Source organism: Ahaetulla prasina, chromosome 4, assembly GCF_028640845.1.
Source record: "Ahaetulla prasina isolate Xishuangbanna chromosome 4, ASM2864084v1, whole genome shotgun sequence".
Taxonomy (NCBI): Eukaryota; Metazoa; Chordata; class Lepidosauria; order Squamata; family Colubridae; genus Ahaetulla; species Ahaetulla prasina.
In genome coordinates this window covers 28,186,801-28,209,397 of record NC_080542.1, presented here as the reverse complement: position 1 = coordinate 28,209,397, position 22,597 = coordinate 28,186,801, and the positions used below count along the sequence as shown (strand labels likewise).

The 22,597-nt window shown below is 40.5% G+C and overlaps 1 protein-coding gene across 2 annotated transcripts; it reads right to left on the bottom strand.

Annotated features, from left to right (window-relative positions):
• Positions 1 to 1,526: 1,526 nt before the first annotated feature.
• On the bottom strand, positions 1,527 to 22,597 carry PAQR4 (progestin and adipoQ receptor family member 4). 2 transcript variants are annotated; one of them, XM_058183903.1, is made up of 3 exons: positions 21,897 to 22,564; positions 5,745 to 5,963; positions 1,527 to 4,815 (listed from the first exon to the last, which is right to left on the bottom strand). In XM_058183903.1, exons 1-3 carry the CDS (start codon positions 22,060 to 22,062, stop codon positions 4,382 to 4,384), a joined length of 819 nt encoding a protein of 272 aa, XP_058039886.1. In that variant the 5' UTR covers positions 22,063 to 22,564; the 3' UTR covers positions 1,527 to 4,381. The 2 variants fall into 2 exon arrangements, with proteins under 2 accessions (XP_058039886.1, XP_058039887.1); XM_058183904.1 differs by lacking the exon at positions 5,745 to 5,963 and having other exon boundaries at positions 21,897 to 22,597.

The following is a 22,597-nucleotide window of genomic DNA, read 5'->3' as shown; positions in this document are numbered from 1 at the left end:
GGCAATATATGTGAATTTCCAGATTGCCCTATGCTATTTAACCAGCAAAGGGGCAAAAAGTACATTGATGCCATCATTCTTTATTATATGATTTCAGCCTGGCGCTAACTTGGTAAAAATAATAACGTTAAATCATTGATAGCTGAGCAGTCTAGTCTAGTCTAGTCCTACATAATTCTGACAAACCATCAGCACAGTGCTGTTGTATCCTGCTTTTTATAGAAATAACAGAATGGAAGCGGGCAAGGTTGAAAAGAAAAGAAGGAACAGGACATGCCCAAATAGCATGAAATAGGCAATAAGCATCTTGTGGTTTCCATCAGTAATGACAACCTGATTGTAACCTGTAAAACAATAGGTGACAATGTATAATAGATTTTATACTTTGTGGCTGCTATTGGGAAATCTCTTGTTGTTTTTTACATAGACAAAAAGAATGTGTCCATTTATCAGAATATTTAACAGGTGTAGTTTTCCAGTGCCAATCTTAAATTTCAGTAGCAAGATTTCCATGATACAAGATTTAAGGCAAAAATACCTTAAATACCAGTCATAATCCTTTCAACCAATATGATTTTGTTAAACTGTGTTATGTTAGTCTATTTTTACCTGACGAAGAGATCTTAGAAATTCCAAAACTAGCATCTCATTTTCTAAAATTTAAGTTGATCTTATAAAGTTCCTTCTAAATTTTTTTCTTTTAGCCAATATTATTGCTTCATAGCTAATTTAATTCTTATTCTCTTTAGCCTGGATTAGTGATATCTAACCTTTTCCCGATCAAGTGGCCAAAGCACATTGGCCACGAATGCACATGCGTGCCCGAACCTACAAAGTGCAATGCAAGTGCATGCGCCCTGCACATCAACTTCACCCTCCCCCCCCGCGCATGTGCACCTGCTCATGTGCCTTGCACATGCTCAGCTGAGCTTGGCTGACAGCTCATGTGCCCACAGAGAGGCACTGCATGCCACCTCTGGCACACGTGCCATAGGTTCGCCATCAGGCCTAGATTGTAAGAGGAATGAGGTGTTAAATTTTTGACCAGGTATTGAATTCCAGAATCTGAAATTCAATTCAAATGTATGTAGATACTTTTAAAATCTAAAGATATGTAATTCTAGTTGAAAACCCGAAGTAAAAAATTTAAAACATCAAGTGAATACAGGGTACAAAGTTTCAGCTAAATATGATGAAACTTCTAGAACATAGTTGTTTAACTGAAAACTAAATTTTCAATAAGCAAGTTATTAGCACTGAGCTGATCTATGTTTCGCTAAACATGTTTTGTAGTTAAATTTTTATAAAACATGCAGTTGTTTTATAAAAATATAGAGAAAGCTTATAGTACCGGTAGTAGAATCTTCAACCGTAGTTATGATTTCCAGAAGAAACATGTCCTTTACTTGTAAAAGATTCCAATTAGTTCCCACCAGCATGGTAGTTTTAGTGGAACCACAATTTAAGATCATAGATCTTGCTCTTAGCAGCAAGTCATTCAAATGTAGGAAACACAATAAAAGACGTCAATGTGAAAGTATTTTAAGACTCCATTTCCACTGCTTCAGAATGAAAATTGATGAATACCCGAATAGACATAATGAAGGAGCCATCTCGCATTAGGGATAGTATAACCACCATAAGCTGGAAGAATTAAAAAGATTTGAAGTTCATTTCAGCCCCATTTTAAACATTTTTATCAAAAGCCCAAATCTGCCACTTGCCCAACTTTTTTTTCAGCCTTTTTAAAAAAGTTCTGGATCTTAAATATTTAAAATTCCCGTCTCTCCCTCCCTCCCATATGAAGTGCATTTTTTGGATGTGGTGCCTTGCTCTTTTATTTTAAAGATATGTGACGCTTCAACTTCAGAAGCTGTGAACATCAGCAATGTTCATCTACCCTGAGATAACAAGAGACAAGACTTTGTTAGCAGCAAATTAAACCCACTTCCAAAATGTAGCCGTATGACACAAAATTCACATTCTAACATGGAAGGTTTAGGTCACTGTTTCCCTTTTCATAACATAGATCTACTTGCAACCCAGAACAAAGAAATTGTTTAACCTTCACTCTATTCCTTCAAGGATTTGATTGACTCACTTTTCAGCTTGTTAAGTTACATCAGACACTTTCATGTTTCATCCTAGTTACCTTTTTGAAAAAGGATACATCCAAACTAACATATTGTATAGATTAATGTTAGGTTTGTTTTTTCCTGATTCTTTTAAAAATCAAAATTGGTCTCCACATCTACATGGTTGTTTTTCAGTCTGGCTGGTTTTAACAAGGCGGATTTTACAGGTGCTGCAGGAGAACAATTTTTGATCTTTAAAGGAATCAGAAATGATTTATTTTAGTTGATATGTTAGTCACAGTATCATCCTCTTCCCTTTCCAAATTTCTTTCCTTGGAGAAACCAGTTTCCATTACCATTTATATTCTTAGAAAGATACAAGTAGATTTTTTGTCTTATTTGACCATAAATTAAACTAAAATCCAAGTGGGTTGGCTTACTATACATCGGAAACTAGTTTTCAGTAAAGGTCACATAAAATACTTTAACCATTTTCTTAAATATTCTGTGCCTCGCTCACTAAAACAATATGAAGTAACTTGTGCTGCATAGAAAATAGAGAATTCCCCCATTTCAAGTAGAACCCCTACACATAGCTTTTTAAAAGCCAAATTACAGTGATCTACATAAATGCAAAATATAAAGGGCTACCAAATATTGAATGGGTTGCTTGATTTAGGTGTATTTTGAGGCTAAACCAAAAAAAACCCTGATTTTAAGATCTGCCATAAAACACTAAAACAAATTCCACTTGAAAATCCATTTTACATTGAAAGTAGCATTATGCACAATTATTTGAGTGTTCAGATGTGGAAGATCATCAGGGCCTGTAAGATCTCACATACTTTATCCCTATTTAGACAATAATCTTACATGCATCAGGATCTAATATAGTTCAGGCTAAGGACTATGAAATTTAGGCACCTAAAAGAAATGCTAGCTCTCCCAGTTCCTAATTTTAAGCCAAGAGATTGTAAAATATTTGCTACAATGCTGTTTTGATCCTCAACCTGCCACTCCTGATTATGTTCTCAAAAATTCTGACATGGACCAACAGTTAAAAATTTAATTCTTCAGATGAAGAATCAATCTCAGGATTCTATTTGTATCAAAAATAAATCAAATTAAAAAGCAAAATCTTCAGAATGGACCAATTCAAGAAGCCATTGAAAGAAGGGAACCAAAATCTAGAAGCTGTAGTTAATGGACCAGTCAGGACAGTAACAAAGGGGAAAAGATAGCAGCGCTTACCCATTACTGGATTACTGCAATTGCAGCAGCCATATCAATGGAGTAGAAAGAGTTCTTCCAAATTCATACAAAACTATAAAGCTTTGAAAAGCATTGCTCTGGTCAGGGTAAAATTGGAATGTGGTAGCAGAAAAAAGAATTCCAGTCTGACCATAAACATTGTACACTCTGCCAAGAGAGAGAGATAGGAAACTGAGGTATGCTGCAAAAGAGTCATGGCCCTAAAGTTGATGACATTAGCCAGAAATTGAAATCAGGACTCTTCAACTTCAACCCAAATCCAGTTTCAAGGCTCCTGATTATCCTTCTGATAGGTAAAGAAAAACTAAACTATGCAGCAGAGTTTAATATTCTGGTGTCTGACAAGCCCTTTTAAAAATCAGAAAGTATTGCATGGTGTCCGAAAGACACCTGGATAAAAAGTATTTAAGTAACTGCCTCTAAAAATGCTTTGCACTCAGCTCCAACATCTTCTACTAAGAACATCTCTCTTTTCCCAGTGCCCATTTCATTTTCAATGCAAATTTTAAAAAAAAGAGAAACAACTGATCAGGTTCTTCCTACTATCATCAAAGCTACCTCAAGAACAGCTCTGATAACAAAAAGTCCTACAGCAAACAAAAGTAAGAGTTGGAGATGGGATGGGAATCTTCACTAGTACAGTGGATTATTTATCTGATTCAATCTTATTAGTGATCAAGATTGTTTTTAACCAAATTATGTTTCCCTCTTGCAATTTGGAAGAATAGTTGAACTGCACAAATTGATCTAAGAACCTCAAGTGGTGGAAATTCATTACTTTAGACTCAGAAGTATACAAATCCTAAACAAATTGATCCATGAATAATCAACCAATAGGAAACTACTGTATTAACCCCATAGGGAAAAAAAATGCAGCCTCTTAAATAAATCGCATCCAGAAGATGTCCTTTCTTATGTACTTCAGCCCTTGTAGAAGATCTTGAACAATGAGAACAGTGGTTCACACCTTATACGTCACCCACTTCTCAGTCAGCAGATTTTCTGTGGAAGGGGTGAATCCAAACATATTGTGGTCATTCCTTTGGACAGGCATAGTTGGCAATCCAATGAAGATCAGCCACTACTCCCCAGTGAAGATAGAGTATACTGACCACCACCAGCACGTGCATAATCTGATGGCTGTTGAACCAATAGTCAAAACAGCCTGGCTTCCAGCGCTCAGGCACTCGCGAGATGTTGATGACGCCCCCAAGAAAGGCCAGACCGTCCATAATGAGGTATGAACGCAGAGAGGTGGGATGGCCAGTGCCTAATCCCACCCACCGCAAATAGAAGAAGAAGAAGCGGAACAGAGCCTGCCAGGCAAAGGCTCGTAAGCGCCGGACACTGGAACGAGCAGTCACTGCACAAAAGATACCATAGCTTGACAAGCCTGTGTAGGCCAGCAGGGCAATAGAACGAAGAAGTGGGGAGCAGGCCAACGTGCAGTAGATGATCGGTAGAGCACCTGTGTGGAAAGAGACAGTCAGTCCACCAAGAAATTAAAGATAAAAACAATGGCAATCAGCTTACATGGCCAGTCACTACATGTTGTCTCCAACCACAATAGAGCATGGAATTTTAAAAGTCATTGTGGCCTAAATAAATTGACCAGATTCAATTTTATAATCTTTTTACAGCAATTATAAAGGAAATCAGTGTAGAAGTTAAGCGAATCACTTGGTTGAGCCACATGGTCATTAAACAAATCCAGCATATCCAATGGAAATTGTTTGCTGTTTTCTGCTAGAAAATGGCCAAAAAGTTGCAAATTGTGATTACATGACTGCAGGATTTTGCAACCAGTCACAAATGCTTGGTTGCCAAGTGCCTGAAATGTGATCATATGATCTCAGAAGAATGTGTGCAGGAGGTATAAATTTGATAATGGGTCAAAACATTTTTTTAAGTCTATTGTAAACAGTTGTTAAGCAAGGACTACATGTAGCACTCTTGAAATATTTCAGCTGTCCTTCAGATTCTCCCAGAACAAACAGTCTTGTATTTACAACAATGAAAAGCCTCCTTTTCCCCAAATAATCTTTACAATGCAAGGATCATTCACGGATAATATGTTTTTCATTGTTTTAAATTCAGTTTCTTTTAAGTCAGCATGAGTATTTTGTTTCCAAGCAGAACCAGAACTGCTCAACCCCCCTACCTCTTCATTCTTAAGCTCTTACCCAAGATGGCTTTTGCCATCACATAAAGATTGGCTCTTCAGTACCCAAAGCCAACACAATTTGGCTCATATGTCCTCTATGCAACTTGCTCCCAGCTCAAAAAATACCGCTTTCAGCCCTCCTGTGTTCTCAGTACGCATTGCAACTTTGTCCCTTTTTTGCTGTTCCAATCTAGTAAGTCATCCATGGATAACAAGGGAGCATTTTAACTCACCCAAAGTGTTGACCATGCATACCCCACACATATCCAGGGTGAGCAAGGTATGGTAAACAGCAGGGCCTCCCTCATGATTCATGAAGAGATGGTAAAGCACGCTGCCCAGCTGTGGAAAAATGCAAGCCAAATAGTGCACAACTCCCAGCCATGATTCTGAAAGTCGTGCCCATGGAATGGTCAGCGGCAGCACGAAGAGAAACCCCAGCAGAGGGATACCTGAAAGAAGAGGAAAGAGGAAGAACTGAGAGAAAGGATTATTACTCAGACTCCAAATAGGGATAGTATCAGAGATCCCTGCCCTTTTTTGCAATCCTATCAGCATTTCCTGCATCTTATTCCATCCATAATGTATGTTTGACCCAAGCAGCATCTTTTGTTCATCAGCTGTCACAGAGCAACGATGAAAGAAATTTCATAGACTCAGAAATTACACCAAAGCATTTTTGTGGAGGGAGATTCTTCCTATTTTTAAAAGCCCTCATTTTTAGAGATAACTTTTGCTTTAGTACAACTTTCCTATTCCTTCCACAGCTTGGTGACTTCTTAATGTGTTGGGTTTGCATGAAAGTTGGGAATTCTGGGATTTGAAATCCCAGCATATCTGAAAAATATCAGACTTGGGGAAGCTGGTTTATTGATTTCCTCTTTTTACTTCAGGTGAGGAAACCTTCAGCAACATTCAAAAATGTTAGGGGACGGGGGATGAAAGACATAGCATCCTTGTCCCAGTCATTTTTTGTGAATGATATACTGGAGATTTGTCCAAAAAAAAAGCACAAGTACAAAGAGAAAAGGTTAGAATTAAAAACCACTTGTAGATCTCCAAGTTTGTGATTTTTCTTAATCTACACTATTAAAACTTTTTCTTTGGTTCTCTGAGCAGAGAGGTACCGATGTACCATTATATCTCAGTGTTTCTCAACATCGGCAAGTTTAAGATGCATGGACTTCAACTCCCAGAATTCCACAGCCATATTTGCAGCTTAAACTTGCCGATGTTGAGAAACGCTGTCATATCTCTTTGGGGTTTTACATGATTTCCAAACCTCTTTTTGGGGAGAGGGAACACCATAAATTGTCTACTTATGATAATTGAGCCCAGCATTTCTGTTGCTAACCAAGACAGTTGCTATTGTGGTCCATTTTACGACCTTTCTTGCCACAGTTGTTAAGTGAATCGCTGCAGTTGTTAAGTTAGTAATACGGTTGTAAACTGAATCTGGTCCCCCAGTGACCTTGCTTGTCAGAAAGTCACAAAAGGTGAACATATGACCCCAGGACACTGCAACAGTCATAAATAAATGCCAGTTGCCAAGTGTCCGAATTTTGATCATGTGACCACAGGGATTCTGCAAGGGTCGTAAGTGAAAAACAATCATAACTCATCTTTTTTCCGTGCCACTGTAACTTTGATCACTAAACAAATGGTTGTAAGTCGAGGATTTACTCTGTGCACTAGCTATCCAGGTTCTGGCATATAGTGGTTGTAGGGAAGGATCTCTGGAAGTGCTATCAGAATGGCATATGCAGTCTACTTTCTTTTAAACTCTCAGAGCAGAGAAATACAGACATATAGAATTTTACATGACTTCCCCATTCTGAAACCACTTCCCCATATTCCTTCCTGCAATGACCAAGCGCTGGCAACTGAATAGCTACTAAAGTTAATGCACTGTACTAACTTGCACTAAGATGCAAATGTCCACAAGTTGAATTTGAATCCTACAGAATAGCATCTTCTTACCTCAATAAGGACAGAACTGTTCCCACAGTGCTTTTTGCTGTCCAACGTAACTAGTAAAACTCATGTGGCATTCTTTGATATTTTTTTTCCTTCAAAGAAAACAACTCACAAATATGAGGATATCTTCACACTTATTTGATACCAACTCGTCATTCTCAAGCTATCTGTCATCCAGGCCTGATGATTCCTAAAAATTATTCTGAGGAAAAAACATGGTAAATTCCTATTACTATATTCTGGAGTAGATTTCCTTTTCACACCAAACCCAATGAATTTCATTCATTTCTGATTTGCACATGTATATGCTTGACCTTATCCTCTTTTGTCTCATCTTGTTTCCCCAGAGGTTGCAGCTTTACACAAACAGATTAGGTCTCCTTGAGCCCAATTACTGTGCTAATTGAGGCTGCCTGAAGCCAGATCTCAATTAGGAAGATGATAAACACCCCCCACCAAACCTAAAAGTTCATTAAGGGCCAGCAATTCTACTTGTGTCAGGCAGGCCCAAGAGAAGATTCTACAAGTGATGGAGTCAACAAATAAAACTCAGGAGGCCTGCTACTAGACTAGAGGTAGTGTCACAAACTTAGGCATCGTGGCTAGCATGCAGAAAGCTTATGGCTAAACGTGTTTTGCTAATAGGATTTCTGTGCCTTTAACAACAGTATGAAAAACAGTGTTAATTGGTATTTTATCCTAACCATTGCAAAAAAAAAAAAAAAAAAGAACGAACGAAAGAAAAAGATGTATTTCTTTCAGCTTTGTCTGACATATAACAAGAACACTGGGTAGTAGTCAGGAGATAAAAATAGGAAAAAAGGATAGGAGTTGATTTATTTAACTTACATGCTGCCCATCTTGCCATAAGCAATTCTAGGCAGTTTATAGTCATTCAATTAAAATGCAGTCTAATAAATAAATAGATAAATAAATAAATAAGGATCTTAAATTTAAATTTAAAATTCAGTTAAAGTAAAATTGACCAAGACGGAGAGGCAAGAATCAAAGGGGTGGGGGGAGTTATATTTAGGAAGAACACCTTGAATCTCTTAAAACAGGGTTGTCAAACTCAAGACCCGGGAGAGGGGGGGCGAATCCAGCTCATTGGGTGCCTATGGGGCCACCCCAGGGGTGAAATGTAAAATTTGTTACTACCGGTTCTGTGGGTGTGGCTGGTGGAGTGGGTAATGTGACTGGGTGGGCGTGGCCAACTTTAAAAAAAAAAAACTTTTAAAAGCATTTTTTTTGCAACCTCTTCAGCCAAAGAGGTTGTACAAAAAATGCTTTTCAAGGGTTCTGACGATCCCAGCGGAGTTACCTGATCACCAGAACCTTTTAAAAGCATTTTTACAGCCTCTTTGGCAGAAGAGGTTATAGAAAAAATACTTTTAAAGGGTTCTGACAATCCCAGCTGAGCTGCGTGATCATCAAAAGCTTTTTTTTTTTAACTTTTAAAAGCATTTTTTTTGGCCAAAGAAAAAATGCTTTTAAAAGTAAAAAAAAAAACACCTCTGATGATCACGCGATTCAGCTAGGCATGGGAGGGGGGGCAGGGATTTTTGCTACCGGTTCTCCAAACCACCTGCCGCAATCACTACTGGATTGAGCAATCCGGTCCGAACCGGGAGCATTTCACCCCTGGGCCACCCTGTAAACAGCGAAGGACTGGCCTGCGGTGTCTCTGCCAATGAAAACAGTTTGGAAGGGCTGCGCGCAGTCCTCCCAAGCTCCATTTTTACTGGCAGAGGGTTGCAGGAGGCCATCGCAGCAAAAAACGGAGTTGAGGAGCCCATTTTCCCTGGCAGAGCACTTGGCCCACCATAGGCGCCCCTGACACTAGTGATGTTGAGCTGGCCATGCCCACCTTGGCCACACCCACCCCAGGCCCCTGAGGTCAAACAACCCTGATGTGGCCCTGATTGAGTGGCCAAGAGTGCTACTTCCATCATGAAAGGCTCAGCAAGAACTGACAACCTTGGTAGAGCAGGTTACTTTATCTTGATAATGCAAAGAGAAATCTCCGCTTTTTAAATCTGGCCAAAGCTACATCCAGAAAAGGACAGGCAAAGTTTTACTACAAGCCCTCCTTTAAATTCAACACTGTTTAAACCAATGGTTCTCAGCCTGTGGTCTACTGACACCTCAAGGGCTGCAATGTCATCAGAGGGGCTTGAAGAAATGTTATGATTTAAATCCTGGCGCCTGTGGCAATGATGAAATCCAATTTTTTTTACTATAAGTTCTGTGGCGTGGCTTGCTGGGCGTGGCTTGGTGGGTGTGGCTGGGGAAGGATACTGCAAAATTTCCATTCCATCCCCATTCTTGGATAAGGATATTGAAAAATCCCCATTTCCTCCCCACTCCTGGGGGAAGGATATTGCAAAATCTCCATTCCCACCCCACTCACTCTGGGGCCAGCCAGAGGTGATATTTACCGGTTCTCCGAACTACTCAAAATTTCCGCTACCGGTTCTCCAGAACCTGTCAGAACCTGCTGGATTTCACGCCTGGTCTGTGGCCTTCATCCATACAAAAAGTATTCAAAGGGGGTCTGTGGTGAAGAAAAGATTGAGAACTACTGGTCTAAACTAACAGTTCCCCAAACCTGGGGTCTCCTACAACTCCCATAATATAGTTCTGACAGTCAGAACTACAGGCAACCACGTCTTCCAGGTAAAGAAAAATTGACATAACTTTTCCTGCCTGACCTAAACACTGGAATTTCAATATTTTACATCCAAAGATATACAGTTGGTTCTCGACTTGCAACAATTCATTTAGTGATCATTCGAAGTTATAATGGCACTGAAAAAAGGCGAGTTATGACCGTTTTTCACACTTACGACCGTTGCAGTATCCCCATGGTCATGTGATCAAAATTCAAACACTTAGCAACTGGCTCATATTTATGATAGTTGCAATGTCCTAGGATCATGTCATTCCGTTTTACAACCTTCTGATAAGCAAAGTCAATGGAGAAGCCACATTCACTTCACAACCACGTTGCTAACTTAAAAACCCACATTAATTCACATAAAAACTCTGGCAAGAAAGTAAATAAAATAAAACTCACTTAACAAACATCTCACTTAGCAACAGAAATTTTGGGCTCAATTGTAGTCATAAGTCGAGGACTACCTGTATCTTCCTACCATACTATGTCTTTAAGAATGTTCCCACTGATAGGGAGGATTGTGGGCTTGGAATCTAAAACTCTGCATTTAAGGATCAAAGAAATGATGATGATCATAAAACCAAGCCACTGAAGCCAATACCAGGTATTTCAGTGAAGAGATACCTCAGTGTTTTTTCACCTTAGTTCTCACTGGTCCCTAGAAATTCCATCGGATGGGATGACAGCCTCAAGGACAACAGGGATGGTGCGTCAGCAGAAAAATTGCAACTGTAAATTTTGCTGACAGAAGAAATTTGGTACCCAAGCTCTAACTGTACAGCAGCAAATGCCTCCAAAATGCAGCCAAACCAATTAAACAAGCTATGCAACTCAGTTTTTGGAGGAGGAGGTTTTTATTTTAGAAGAAAATATATCAAGTTGCTGTCATTTCTGTCATAAACCCACCCTCAATCTACCGAGCAACCTGATTTCTAACCTAGAGAAGAAAGGTAACAAAACCTGAATTCAAACACCCAAACTTTCAAGTGCTAAGAAACTTGAAAGCAACTGAAAATAGCTTTTAGAAATTGGGCGGGGAAATTAGGTTTAAAAATTGGGTGGGTCTGTGCAGGGTAATAGTTGAAATTGTATGCGAATGTCTTAACTACACCACAGATTTAGGCTGAGGATGCAAAATTTACTGCACTTAAATGGAAAGGTGCTAGCTCAGGGGTGTCAAACTCACAGCCCGCGGGCCAGATGCATCGCATGCTGGCCCCGCTCCCACCCAGTTTAGCGAAGGGGGAGAAACAGCGAGTTTGACACCCCTGTTCTAGCTCTTTGCTTTAGTCTGACATTTCAATGCTATACCAGAAGCGGGAGAGGCAAGTATGCAAATCCACAGTTAGCCATAAAGCAGTGATGGCCTTGGGAAGTCATCGTGTATTAGGCTTTCATGCACGATCTCTCTCTTGAGGGGCACAAGGTATATATAAATCTAACAACCTGAAGAATTATATAGAATGTTAGACGCTAGGAAGCAAGTGGCCTTCATCCAATATCCAGGCTCAAGAAAAGGCAGCTAACTGGAGTTTTCCAATTGTATCTTATCTTTCCATTCAGTGCCTCTCTTGACATTTCTCTTTCTTATTGCACACATCCTGACTTTTTTTTAAAATTTATTTACATTTATATCCCGCTCTTCTCCCAAGACTCAGGGCGGCTTACATTGTGTAAGGCAATAGTTTCATCCTATTTGTATATTTATACACAAAGTCAACTTACTGCCCCCCCACCAACAATCTGGGTCCTCATTTTACCTACCTTATAAAGGATGGAAGGCTGAGTCAACCTTGGGCCTGGTGGGACTCGAGCCTGCAGTAATTGCAGGCAGCTGTGTTTAATAACAGGCTATCTTACAGCCTGAGCCACACCGCGGCCCTTTGCTTGCTTCCCTCATGGTTGCGTCACTGATGGGACTTTGAACTCAGAGGCATCATGGCAATATAATACTAATCAATAATAATGATACTCCCCAAGCCATACAGTTTTGGGCAAGGGAAAATACGCTGCATCATATTGCACCACTGCATCTGAGATTCCCTGGAAGTGGGATAGGGGGATTCCCTTGCTTTCCACCCACTGTCACCCTCTCTCATGAATCAATACACACTTCCTTTGCTCTTTACACCAAATCTTTTCCCAGCTACAAGACAAGCCTCACTTATTTCTATGGGTTGTCATTTATATATGCAACACATGCAGCACAGAACAACACGCTGAGCATGCTTGCTGAGGTGTATGGGGCATATATAAGTCATTTTAAAGGTTCTTTAGGGGCTAAACAAAAAGCTAACCACTCTCTCATGAGCACTAAAAGAGAGTAAAACTTCCATCCTTCCTCCAGAGAACTTGTAAGCAAAATTAGATTTCCCTCAGTTGCTCAGCCTGCAGTCAAAAACAGTGTGGCTGTGCCACAACGGAATTTGAGTGCAGACTGAGCAACTGAGGGTTATGTGCAGGATACACAGGACCGTTACAAGCTGATGATGATCTGGATTCTCATCGAAGGAACAGCAGAAAGAAGAGACAATGATGAAAGCAACAATAAACGGGCTATGTGTGAATATAAATGCACATGTACATATACAGTACATGCATACATAAACATGTGCAAAAGGCGTTATGCAAAGCCAACAATTTTGTGCTTAAACACCCAGAACACCTTTGCAAGAGTTCATATCGGCTTCTCCTTGCCACCTACACGGTCAGCTGCTAAAGTGTAAACTACTCAGATCAGAAACTACTATTTCAGCATAACTCGGATAGGATGTATCTTCCTTCCCACGGGACCTGTGAAATGGGTCCTCTGGCTGGAAAGAAGCAGGAGGGAGGGAGAGAGGAAGGAAGAGAGAAAAGAGCTGAGCCTATAATAGGATCACCATTAGCTATTTGGAAAGAAGGAGATAGGAAGATAAATAGAAGGTGTATAATTGTTTTGTATCTTTGGAGTATTTCAAGATGAGCTCAGGAAAAGAGTGCAGGGCTTAGTGTTAAACTTTCCATCTGACAGGACAAAGTTAAGAGTACGGTAATTATGGTTCCAAAGTCACAAAGAATTGAAAATAATTGACATAATTTGGGATTCTCAAAAGATTTAGAGTCTTGACAATGTAATCTGATGAGCTGTTTCTGCAAGCTGCAAAAAGCTGGGTAACGAAAAATGAATCTCTGTCCCCAGTTTAATTATTTTTTTAAAGGATATTGCACAAAATCTACACTGAATAAATCTATCAATGGTTTTAGCTAACCCAAGACTGGTGTCCTCCAAAACCACAATTTGTAAGGGAATTCCAATGCAACAGATCTGGAGCACCCTAAACAGCTTATTACAAACCAAGATATTTACACAGCTTCAAATAGGAATGGATATCTTTTCCTTCCACTCGCTTTTTTCAAGCCAACTCCTTGAAGATCCACTGTCCCAGGCAAATTGCAGAATTTTGGCTGGGACAGATAATTCAAAACAAGATTATTCAGAGTCTTTTTTTTGCAGTCTCCTATTTCTGGTGACCAGTGGGTAACTTTTCCCTGGAAGGCCTTCTCTGTGACAGCACCACAATTGTGAAACTCCATTTATAAGCATATTTGCCTGGGACAATCGCATTTCAGATATCAGGCGCAGTTTATCCTGTTCTCTTCAGCCTTAAGCAGCAATTAATATTGATTTTTTTTCTTTTTTTTTAGCTACTGTTGACCCATTTACTGTATTTGTTCTTAGAATGTATTATTTAATTTTCTAGGCTGAGTGAATCCATCTTATTCAATTGGGATGTTTTTTAAATGTTTGTGAGCCATCAAAAGGCAAATTTAAAACTTCTAAATAATAATGAATTCAGGTTTTACTACTCCTGTCCCACCCTCATGAAGTCCTGGCTGAATCCCAAGCCGTCTGCCTCAGTTTTCTATTTGTCAAAGGAGAGTCAAAACTCTCTTCACTACGCAAAGGATTCAGAATTGCAGCAAACAGCAATGGATGTATTGGTTCTCTCACCCTATTTGGACAAAATCCTCCAAGCCAAAAGGAAGGAAGGATGAACACATAGAATCTTATTTTAGCCACGTGCAAGCATTTAAGAGAAGGAAAAGTCCAGGTCAATGTCCTCTTCCTACCTCATGGCCACACAATGTCACTTAATTTCTCTAAGCGTGGACTTATCAAATCATGAGGCATATCCAGCCTCCGATCTCTGACTTCAAAAATCAGCATGAGGTCATTGAAAAACTGACATAGTTAGTATGGATAGATCACGGGTGGGGAACTATGGCCCTTTTATGGACTTCAATTCTCAGAATTCCTGAGCCAGCCATGCTGCGATAGATGAATGTTTATAGAATTAGACCCTGCAGCCTCCTTGCTCTATAGAATCTTTACACCAATCTTCCCAAAGTTGGATGTCCCCCAGATGTGTGCATTTCCATTCCCAGAATTCTTAGCAATGCTATACTGCCTGTGGAATTCTGGGTTGTAGCCCACTCATCCAAACAGAGCCCAGGATAAGCAATCTTCCTCTAGTTTGACCAGGGATTTTGCTGTTCCCAACTAAAGAAGCAAAGGATTAATTCTGGGTATTTTAATCTGAGAAATATGCTCTGGCACTTTCGGTTTTGGGTTTACTGGAACAGCTACCTGTTAAGGTGGTTACTGGGTATATTATGTAACCAGTGATGGGATTCAAATAATTTAACAACCGGTTCTCTGCCCTAATGATTTCTTCCAACAACCAGTTTGCCAAACTGCTCAGAAAGTTAACAACCGTTTCTCCCGAAGTGGTGCGAACTGGCTGAATCCCACCACTGTATGTAACTAACTTCAAATTATACAAGTCACATCATCTGCCACACACACATACATCCTAGCCCATATCTGTACTACAGTTCTTTGTTTCATAAATCTTAGAAGTTAAAGCTTTTAGCAAAACAAGAGAGTCAAGACCAGTAGTATCTATGACTTTTTGCTGAAGAGTCTGCACCATATAACACCTCCTATGGCTATCATACAGTATGTATGTTCGTGTATACTGCACGAATCAAGAAGAGGGCCGTGAAAATATTTGCAGATCCCTCGCATCCTGGACATAAACTGTTTCAACTCCTATCCTCAAAACGACGCTATAGAGCACTGCACACCAGAACAACTAGACACAAGAACAGTTTTTTCCCAAAGGCCATCACTCTGCTAAACAAATAATTCCCTCAACACTGTCAGACTATTTACTGAATCTGCACTACTATTAATCGTTTCATAGTTCCCATCGCCAATCTCTTTCCACTTATGACTGTATGACTATAACTTGTTGCTGGCAATCCTTATGATTTATATTGATATATTGATCATCAATTGTGTTGTAAATGTTGTACCTTGATGAACGTATCTTTTCTTTTATGTACACTGAGAGCATATGCACCAAGACAAATTCCTTGTGTGTCCAATCACACTTGGCCAATAAAAAAAAATTCTATTCTATTCTAGTCTGTGAAAATTAGAATGACCTTTAGACAAGAGTAAAGTGATACAAAAGTGCTGCGTCTTTGCCGTCAATGGGATTTTTGCAGCTCAAATATGGTAATCATATCCTGCCCTTATCCTTCAGTATTGGGTAAAGAATATGAAATACTTAAACAAGGTTTCTTCTCCAATCCAGAAACAGGCCCTGCTATGTTTATAAACTGTAATTCCTTCTCACCTCCCAGCAGGACTCCTCAATTCTGTAAGAGATGAAAGCTAAGCTAGGCTGAACTGGAAAGAAAGCTCCCCTTGGACAGATTAAACTCCTTTATGTTGAGCTGTACAACAAGCCAATTAGATGACTTGATAGCTGGAACAAGAAGGGTCCAGAGGTCATCTAGTCCAATCTGCTCCTTGGGGTAGGATCTACAGTCAGCATAGGAGAAGAAGAAAAAAACCCAAATCAAAATAAACCACAATGACCTAAGAATAGCATGGCTTATTCAACTGCCAGTGGCTTTATAAAGCATCAAACAGAATCTACTCCTGCTCATTATGTGGTATTCTTTAACCCTGAAATTACAGTTGTGCAAGGCACAGTGCTGGTCAAAATCAAAAGTCCTCCCCAAGCAATGGGTAATAGTTAGAAGAACTAGTAAAATCCCCACATGCAAAAGTAGTGTAGCTTAGAGAATCACCAAAAGACAAATAATAGATGAGTAACACTTACATGTTCTACCGCTAAGCTTCTCAGAAGTTTTGGGTTAGTCATCACTAGAAAAAGAATGTTAGATCAGATCAACGCTTACCTTGTCCTGTTTTTACCCCACCCTTGTTTCTTCCTTTTGCATTCCTGGGCCACAACCCTAAGAAGTGACGTTGCCAAATCAACCCCAGGCACCTGGTACAGGACACTCCCTGGAGATCTCCACCCCGGTAATGCTAAAATAATCAATAGCGTCCATAAGTCAATTTTCCTGGGAAGTGAATACAGGCAAGCTCCCAAACACAAACACTTGACTCAACAGCTGTCATGGCTCAGGGATCTATCTGAACCTTAGCTTTTTTGCTAGACAAATTAGAATTGCAAAACAAGTTGTTGCAATTAACTTGCAGTTTCTGGATTTCTACCATAGCATTGCCATTGTTCCTTCCTATCTCTCTCCCCTCTCCTGCTTCTTTACGATCATCTTCCCTAACTTGAGACACTCCACCCGTGAGGGACTACAAGTCCCAGAACTCTCAGCCTCCTTTTGGCCATGCTGGCTGAAATTCCAAAATTTAGGTCACACCCCAAGCAATCCGGAGATGCAAATTGTTTCTAAAGTATGGAATAAACCGGATGAGAAGGCTGCACGTCCACTATTATCCACCATGCCTGAGAGCTCCCCCTTCCCAGAATCCTTTGCAATATACAGATTCCTTAGCAGACGGACTGGCGTTACCTTGACAAAGAAAACAATGTAGAAGGAAGTCTCTCCATTTAGAAACTTGGACTCTAATGAGCTAAGCCAGAGCAGGGTTTTTTTCTTCTTATTAGAGGGAAGAAAACTAAATGTTTGTCTTCTCTGTGGGACAGTGATTCATTAAACAACATGCATCAACACACCCACCCTCAGGGCTCCATATCTCCAGAACAGAGTTTCTCAACCTTAGCTGCTTTAAGAGGGATGGACTTCAGCTCCCATCTTGGAGTTGAAGTCCACCCCTCTTAAAGCAGCCAAGGTTGAGAAATACTGCTCCCAAGAACACTGCTCAGGGTATTTTCTGAGAACTTTGGAAGTTGCTACATATATTGTTCAAAGTCATCTATCCAGCAAATGCTTACTGCTGTGTTCTACCCATGCCATTCAACACGCTCAGGCAACTTACAACTGCTTCTCTGTTCTCTTGTTATTCCCTGCCCTCATTTGACATCAATGGACTGAGAACAATGCCTTTTCTCATTACGATGCTCTAGTTGACCGGCTGAGGAACATCAAGGAAAAGCATCAAGGAAAAACATCAAGCAGGACACTTTTAGAGCAATTGATATGCCATTTAAAAAAAAAACAAACTTCAGGCTAACCAGCTTCCTACATTCTGGTTTGGTGAACATTTCTGATGACCAAGATACACTTGAAAAATGCACTTTGGGATTGGTGGGGAGGATAGCATAGACTTGAGTAAATTGAAATAGGTCCATTTAAACAAAGTGTATATAGGAAAGAAAGGAACACTCTGGAAACAGTTTCAAGGAGGATTCAGCCTCAACCCACAGATTCTTGCTTGGTACAAAATAATATGCACCATCTAGGTTGTAGATGTGATAGAAGGAGAGCTGGTTAGTCTACAGTGGCCATAAAATCAGAAGCTTGGCAGAACACACATTTTTAAGCACATATTGCAGCTCACAAGTGCTTATGCCTCTTAGTCTATTTTGTAAGGTGGAAAAGGTCCTATCACATTCTTGATTTCTTTGACACAAGGAAAGCTTTTGCAACCCCAATCTTGTAAAACACTTAAGAGGAATTGTGGTGGCCACAGACAACAAACATCTCTTCTTCTTGTTGTTGTTAGTCGCAAAGTCATGTCCGACCCATCGCGACCTTAAGGACAACATTCCTATGGCATTTCTATCCTCTACCATCCCCCAAAGTCCATTTAATCTCACACCAATTGCTTCAGTGACTCCATCCACCCAACTCATTCTCTGTCATCCCCTTCTTCTTTTGCCCTCAATTGTTCCCAGCATTAGGTTCTTCTCCAATGAGTCCTTCCTTCTCATTAGATGGCCAAAGTATTTGAGTTTCATCTTCAGGATCTGGCCTTCTAAAGAGCAGTCAAAGTTGATCTCCACTTAAAACCATCTCTTAATCCATGACAAATAACTCTCAATTAATATAACAAACAAATGAATCCATACTATCCTTAAAAAAAATGAGAATTTCTAAGCCAACTTTTCCTAAAGTGGCATTGTCTAAATCAATGTATTTCAACCTTAGCAACTTTAAGATATGTAGACTTAAAATCCCAGAATTGAAGCCCACCCACCTTAAAGCTTCTGAGGTTGAGAAATACTGTTTTGCTCCACGTGATCTGGTAGGATGAGGAGCATAAAGGAACTATAGTCTCCATGTTGGAAGGAAGCCAGAATGAGGAAAGCTATTCACACAAAAAAACTGTTTAAGAAAGGAAGCGTTCTACTTCCTTCTTTCCCCACAACAAGCAATAATAAGCAGCAGTTTTGCACAACTTCTTTGGGCACCTTGGTTGATTAGGCGTAAGAGGTCAAGAAGGGCTGCCTTTATTGGTCAACTGACAAGAACAGCTAGCAAAAGGAAATTTGAAAGGTCCTAAGAAAATTTGTGACAACTAGTCTTATTCCCTTTTCACTCCTTTATTATTCCAGACTAGTGCACTTGCCCACAGCTTTTCTTATTTTCTCACAGGAAATAATGAAACAACAAAAAACGCATTCATTTCCTATATAATCTTAGCTCACTGGCTGCTGTTTAAAGAAGGCTGCAAAAGTTCAGTTCTTGAAGGCACCTGTCTTCATTTATTTTATTTTATTTCATATTATTTTATTCATTGATTAGATTTCTGTCCAAAAAATATATCTAATTCCCTGCCTTTTCCCAAGGAATTTAGGGTAGATATACAAACATCGAATGTTTCTCATTACAGACCATGGCAAACACGTTGGGCTGAGAGTAAATGACCAATTTTAAGTAATCTGGGGAGCTTTTGTCTTTGAAGACAACTAGAACCCAACCTCACAATTCCAACAGTTTAAATACTGCCCAGTATAAATGTGGTATATTGACAGTCTGCCTCTTTTCCATAACGAAAAGCAAAATCACATATTCGGGATCCCCAAACAATTCCTAAAGGATGGTGGCTGCATCCATTAGGAATATAGGTATTATTTCTTTACATGCTCAAGTTAAAAGCTAGATTTTGAAATTGGATCACAACTTTTGTAGTAAGAAGGGCCAAGAATTTGAGGATAATATGAGAATGCATCTAAAAATAGCTTCCACAAATCATTTAAGATACATTGATTTTAGTTTTTATAGAATTAGCTGTAGACTTCTGCCTGCATGGTTTTTTTTCTAACCTTTTTAAAAATGAAAGGCCATTCAGCGTATTTTGGATGCAGCAAACAAAATCTGAATATACGTTGCTTCCTTAAACAATAAAGTCCAATAATTTGGTAAATCATTCTACTAAAGTTGGGGGAGGGGGAAAGGTTACATAAATTACATTAAAAATATGTATAATTTATGTAACTATGTAGTTAAATACATTCAAACATACACCCTCTTCCCAATTGGTTCATAAAGGCCTTACAGTACAATATATATTTTCAGGAACAGGTATCAGCATTTCCTTGAATACAGCATTTGATTAAGCCCTAGTATAAATTATATGTTGCAAACCATGGCTTTCCTTCAACAGAAAATTAATGCAATAGAATAATTAAAATACAAGCAATGCTTCAAATATCACCACAGCCAAGTACTCACAACAGTTTTCATAAACATCAGGAATATGGGGATGAAGCTAGTTTACAAAGATGTTATAAGAATTAATGAAACTTCCACAGCATCCTTTGAATTCTCAAAAAATGAGAAAGAATGTTTTAGATACTATTTTTCTTCCAATCAACAACCCAAAACGGATTTCCTTAATTTGTGATCCACCAACACAAATCTATATTCATGAGGATCCCTGCTTTTATGACTGCAAGCTGGCAGCAAGTTCAGGAAAGCTACCAAAGCAGTGATACAAATGATCCTGCTACTCAAGTAAAGGAGCAGGAGAGCTCTGTGTAGTAGATCTGCTTCATCAATTTGAAATAAATGAAATAAGCCTATTTCCATTTGCACTTTTTTTCCTCTCCATATATTTTAATTGCAACATTTTTTGCTTATATCAGATTGCAAAGTGGTGCAGACTATTGAATATATGTCATGTTTTGCAAAGTCAGAATTTTTCATTGGCAGTCGTTATTTATTTATCTGACTTTCCGAGCATAGCTAGGCAAGGCCAAGTTTGCTTCAGTATCATAAACATGTCACAAAACAATTCACATAGCTATGTAGTATGGGGGGGGGGAATGATGAGGACTAGTCACTTTCTTTGTTTCCTTGAACCTAGGGGAATTTTAATGCAACCCATTCCTATTCACTTTTTGATAAATGGGCAAACAGCAACCCTCTAAATACTGCTTAAGAACAACTCCTATCATTGATCAGAGTTGTGGTTTAGCAACATTTAAATTCTCACTTAGGGTCTTTTGTCAGGGATGAAAACTACAGAATTAAGTCCAGGACAGGATACATACTAAAATGCCAGACCAAGGGTCAAGAAGGAACAAGAGGTGATGATGAATCCACACAAAGATGCCAGGGATTGAACCCTAGACCTTAAGCATACAAAGTGCAAACTTGGTCCTTCAGTTTGCTCACTGAAGCCCATGGAATCCAAACTAAGGCTCCCATAGCAAACTTGCTGGGAGAAGGCAAGGCACTGCTACAATCAAACAACTCTATGGCCATGCTTTCCTGCACAACTTTGCCCCAAGTATGGCAAACTTGCCTTTTTGCCATCTTGTAGGAATAATCCCTCACTTGTCAGCAAGTGGGTGGGGGGGACACAATCCAAAGTTGAAAAAAGTCTGGATAAAAACATATCTGGGTGCAAAGAAGAGGGAGGGAGGTACCTCAACTCCTGAAGGTGGGCTGGCTGGCAATTGGAGTTGTTATGTGTCTGAGGATGCGGTGCAGGAAAGCTAAGCCGGCAGGCTAAGTGATGCCACGGGTATTACTCCTGGGCTGTCAAATACCCTATAGCGAGGTTCAATATTTAAATGGGCTGAACTATAGATTTAGGACTGGGGGAAAAGCAGAAGGGGTCGGTTGCAAGTCTTTTGCCGGTGGGAAATAACATATCCAGGCCTTAAAAGAATGGGATCGGGATACTGGCTCTGTGGGATGACCGGCGTCCGAAAAATCACTGCTGCCACTTATTTTCTCATCCTGTGAAATACGGGAGCCATGCAAGGACACGGAACCGGCTAAAGCTGCGGGTCGGGCGGGGAAGCCTCCCTATGCCCAACGCAATTCCCGACTTATCAGGATGGGCAGAAGCGCGGATGGCGGCCAGGGAAATCGCGGGGACCGGCCCTGCGAGGAAGGCACGGAGATCGGAGGGCATCGGAGCCCGGAAGCGGAGGGATGAGAAGGTAGGAGAAGCAAGCATGGGGGTTCGGAGGACAATCTGCTGCATCCTCACCGTGGGTATAGATGTTGCCCAGCTCGTTGTGCAAGTAGAAGAGGCTGCGGAGACAGCCGGACCCGGAGCTAACTGGCCGGTAGCCTGTTAGCACGAAGCGGTTGAATTGCAAATGAGGGGGGGAGCTGGCCCAGTCCAGGAGCCGGGCTCCCCCCAGGAAAGCCATGGCCGGGCTCCCCCCCCAGGGTCAGCTACTATCCGGGTTCTGCATCCTTCTAGCTCTGCTTCCTCCTGCTTCTGCCGTTGCTGATGGGGCCGCTGCAGGCGGGGACTCTTCCTTGGGCTTTCCCCCCTCTCCTTTTTCCCCTCCGCAGCCTGAGCTGACAATTCTGCCCCGCCTTCCGACCTCATTAACATAATAGATGCGGGTGTCGCCCGCCACCTTTGCCCGCGCGTCTTGCAGGCAGCGCGCCCCGCCCTTCTTCGTTTGCATCTTCTTATGCAAGCCGCGCCCACTGTCCCTCGCCTCGTTTGCATAATCTCTGCACCGCAGTTCGGTACGCACGGTCGTCCAAACCAGGATTCTCTGCGTTGCGTAATACTATAGGATGTAGGGATGCAAACCACACCTATTCTATTTTGAGAGCCTATCAACTGTCCAGGGGAAAACTATAGCATTCTATTATTAGCATAACCGAAGGCCCTCCTCGCATCGGTGCCCGCTGCTAATAAGCGTCAGCTTTTTGCATAAGGATTGAGAC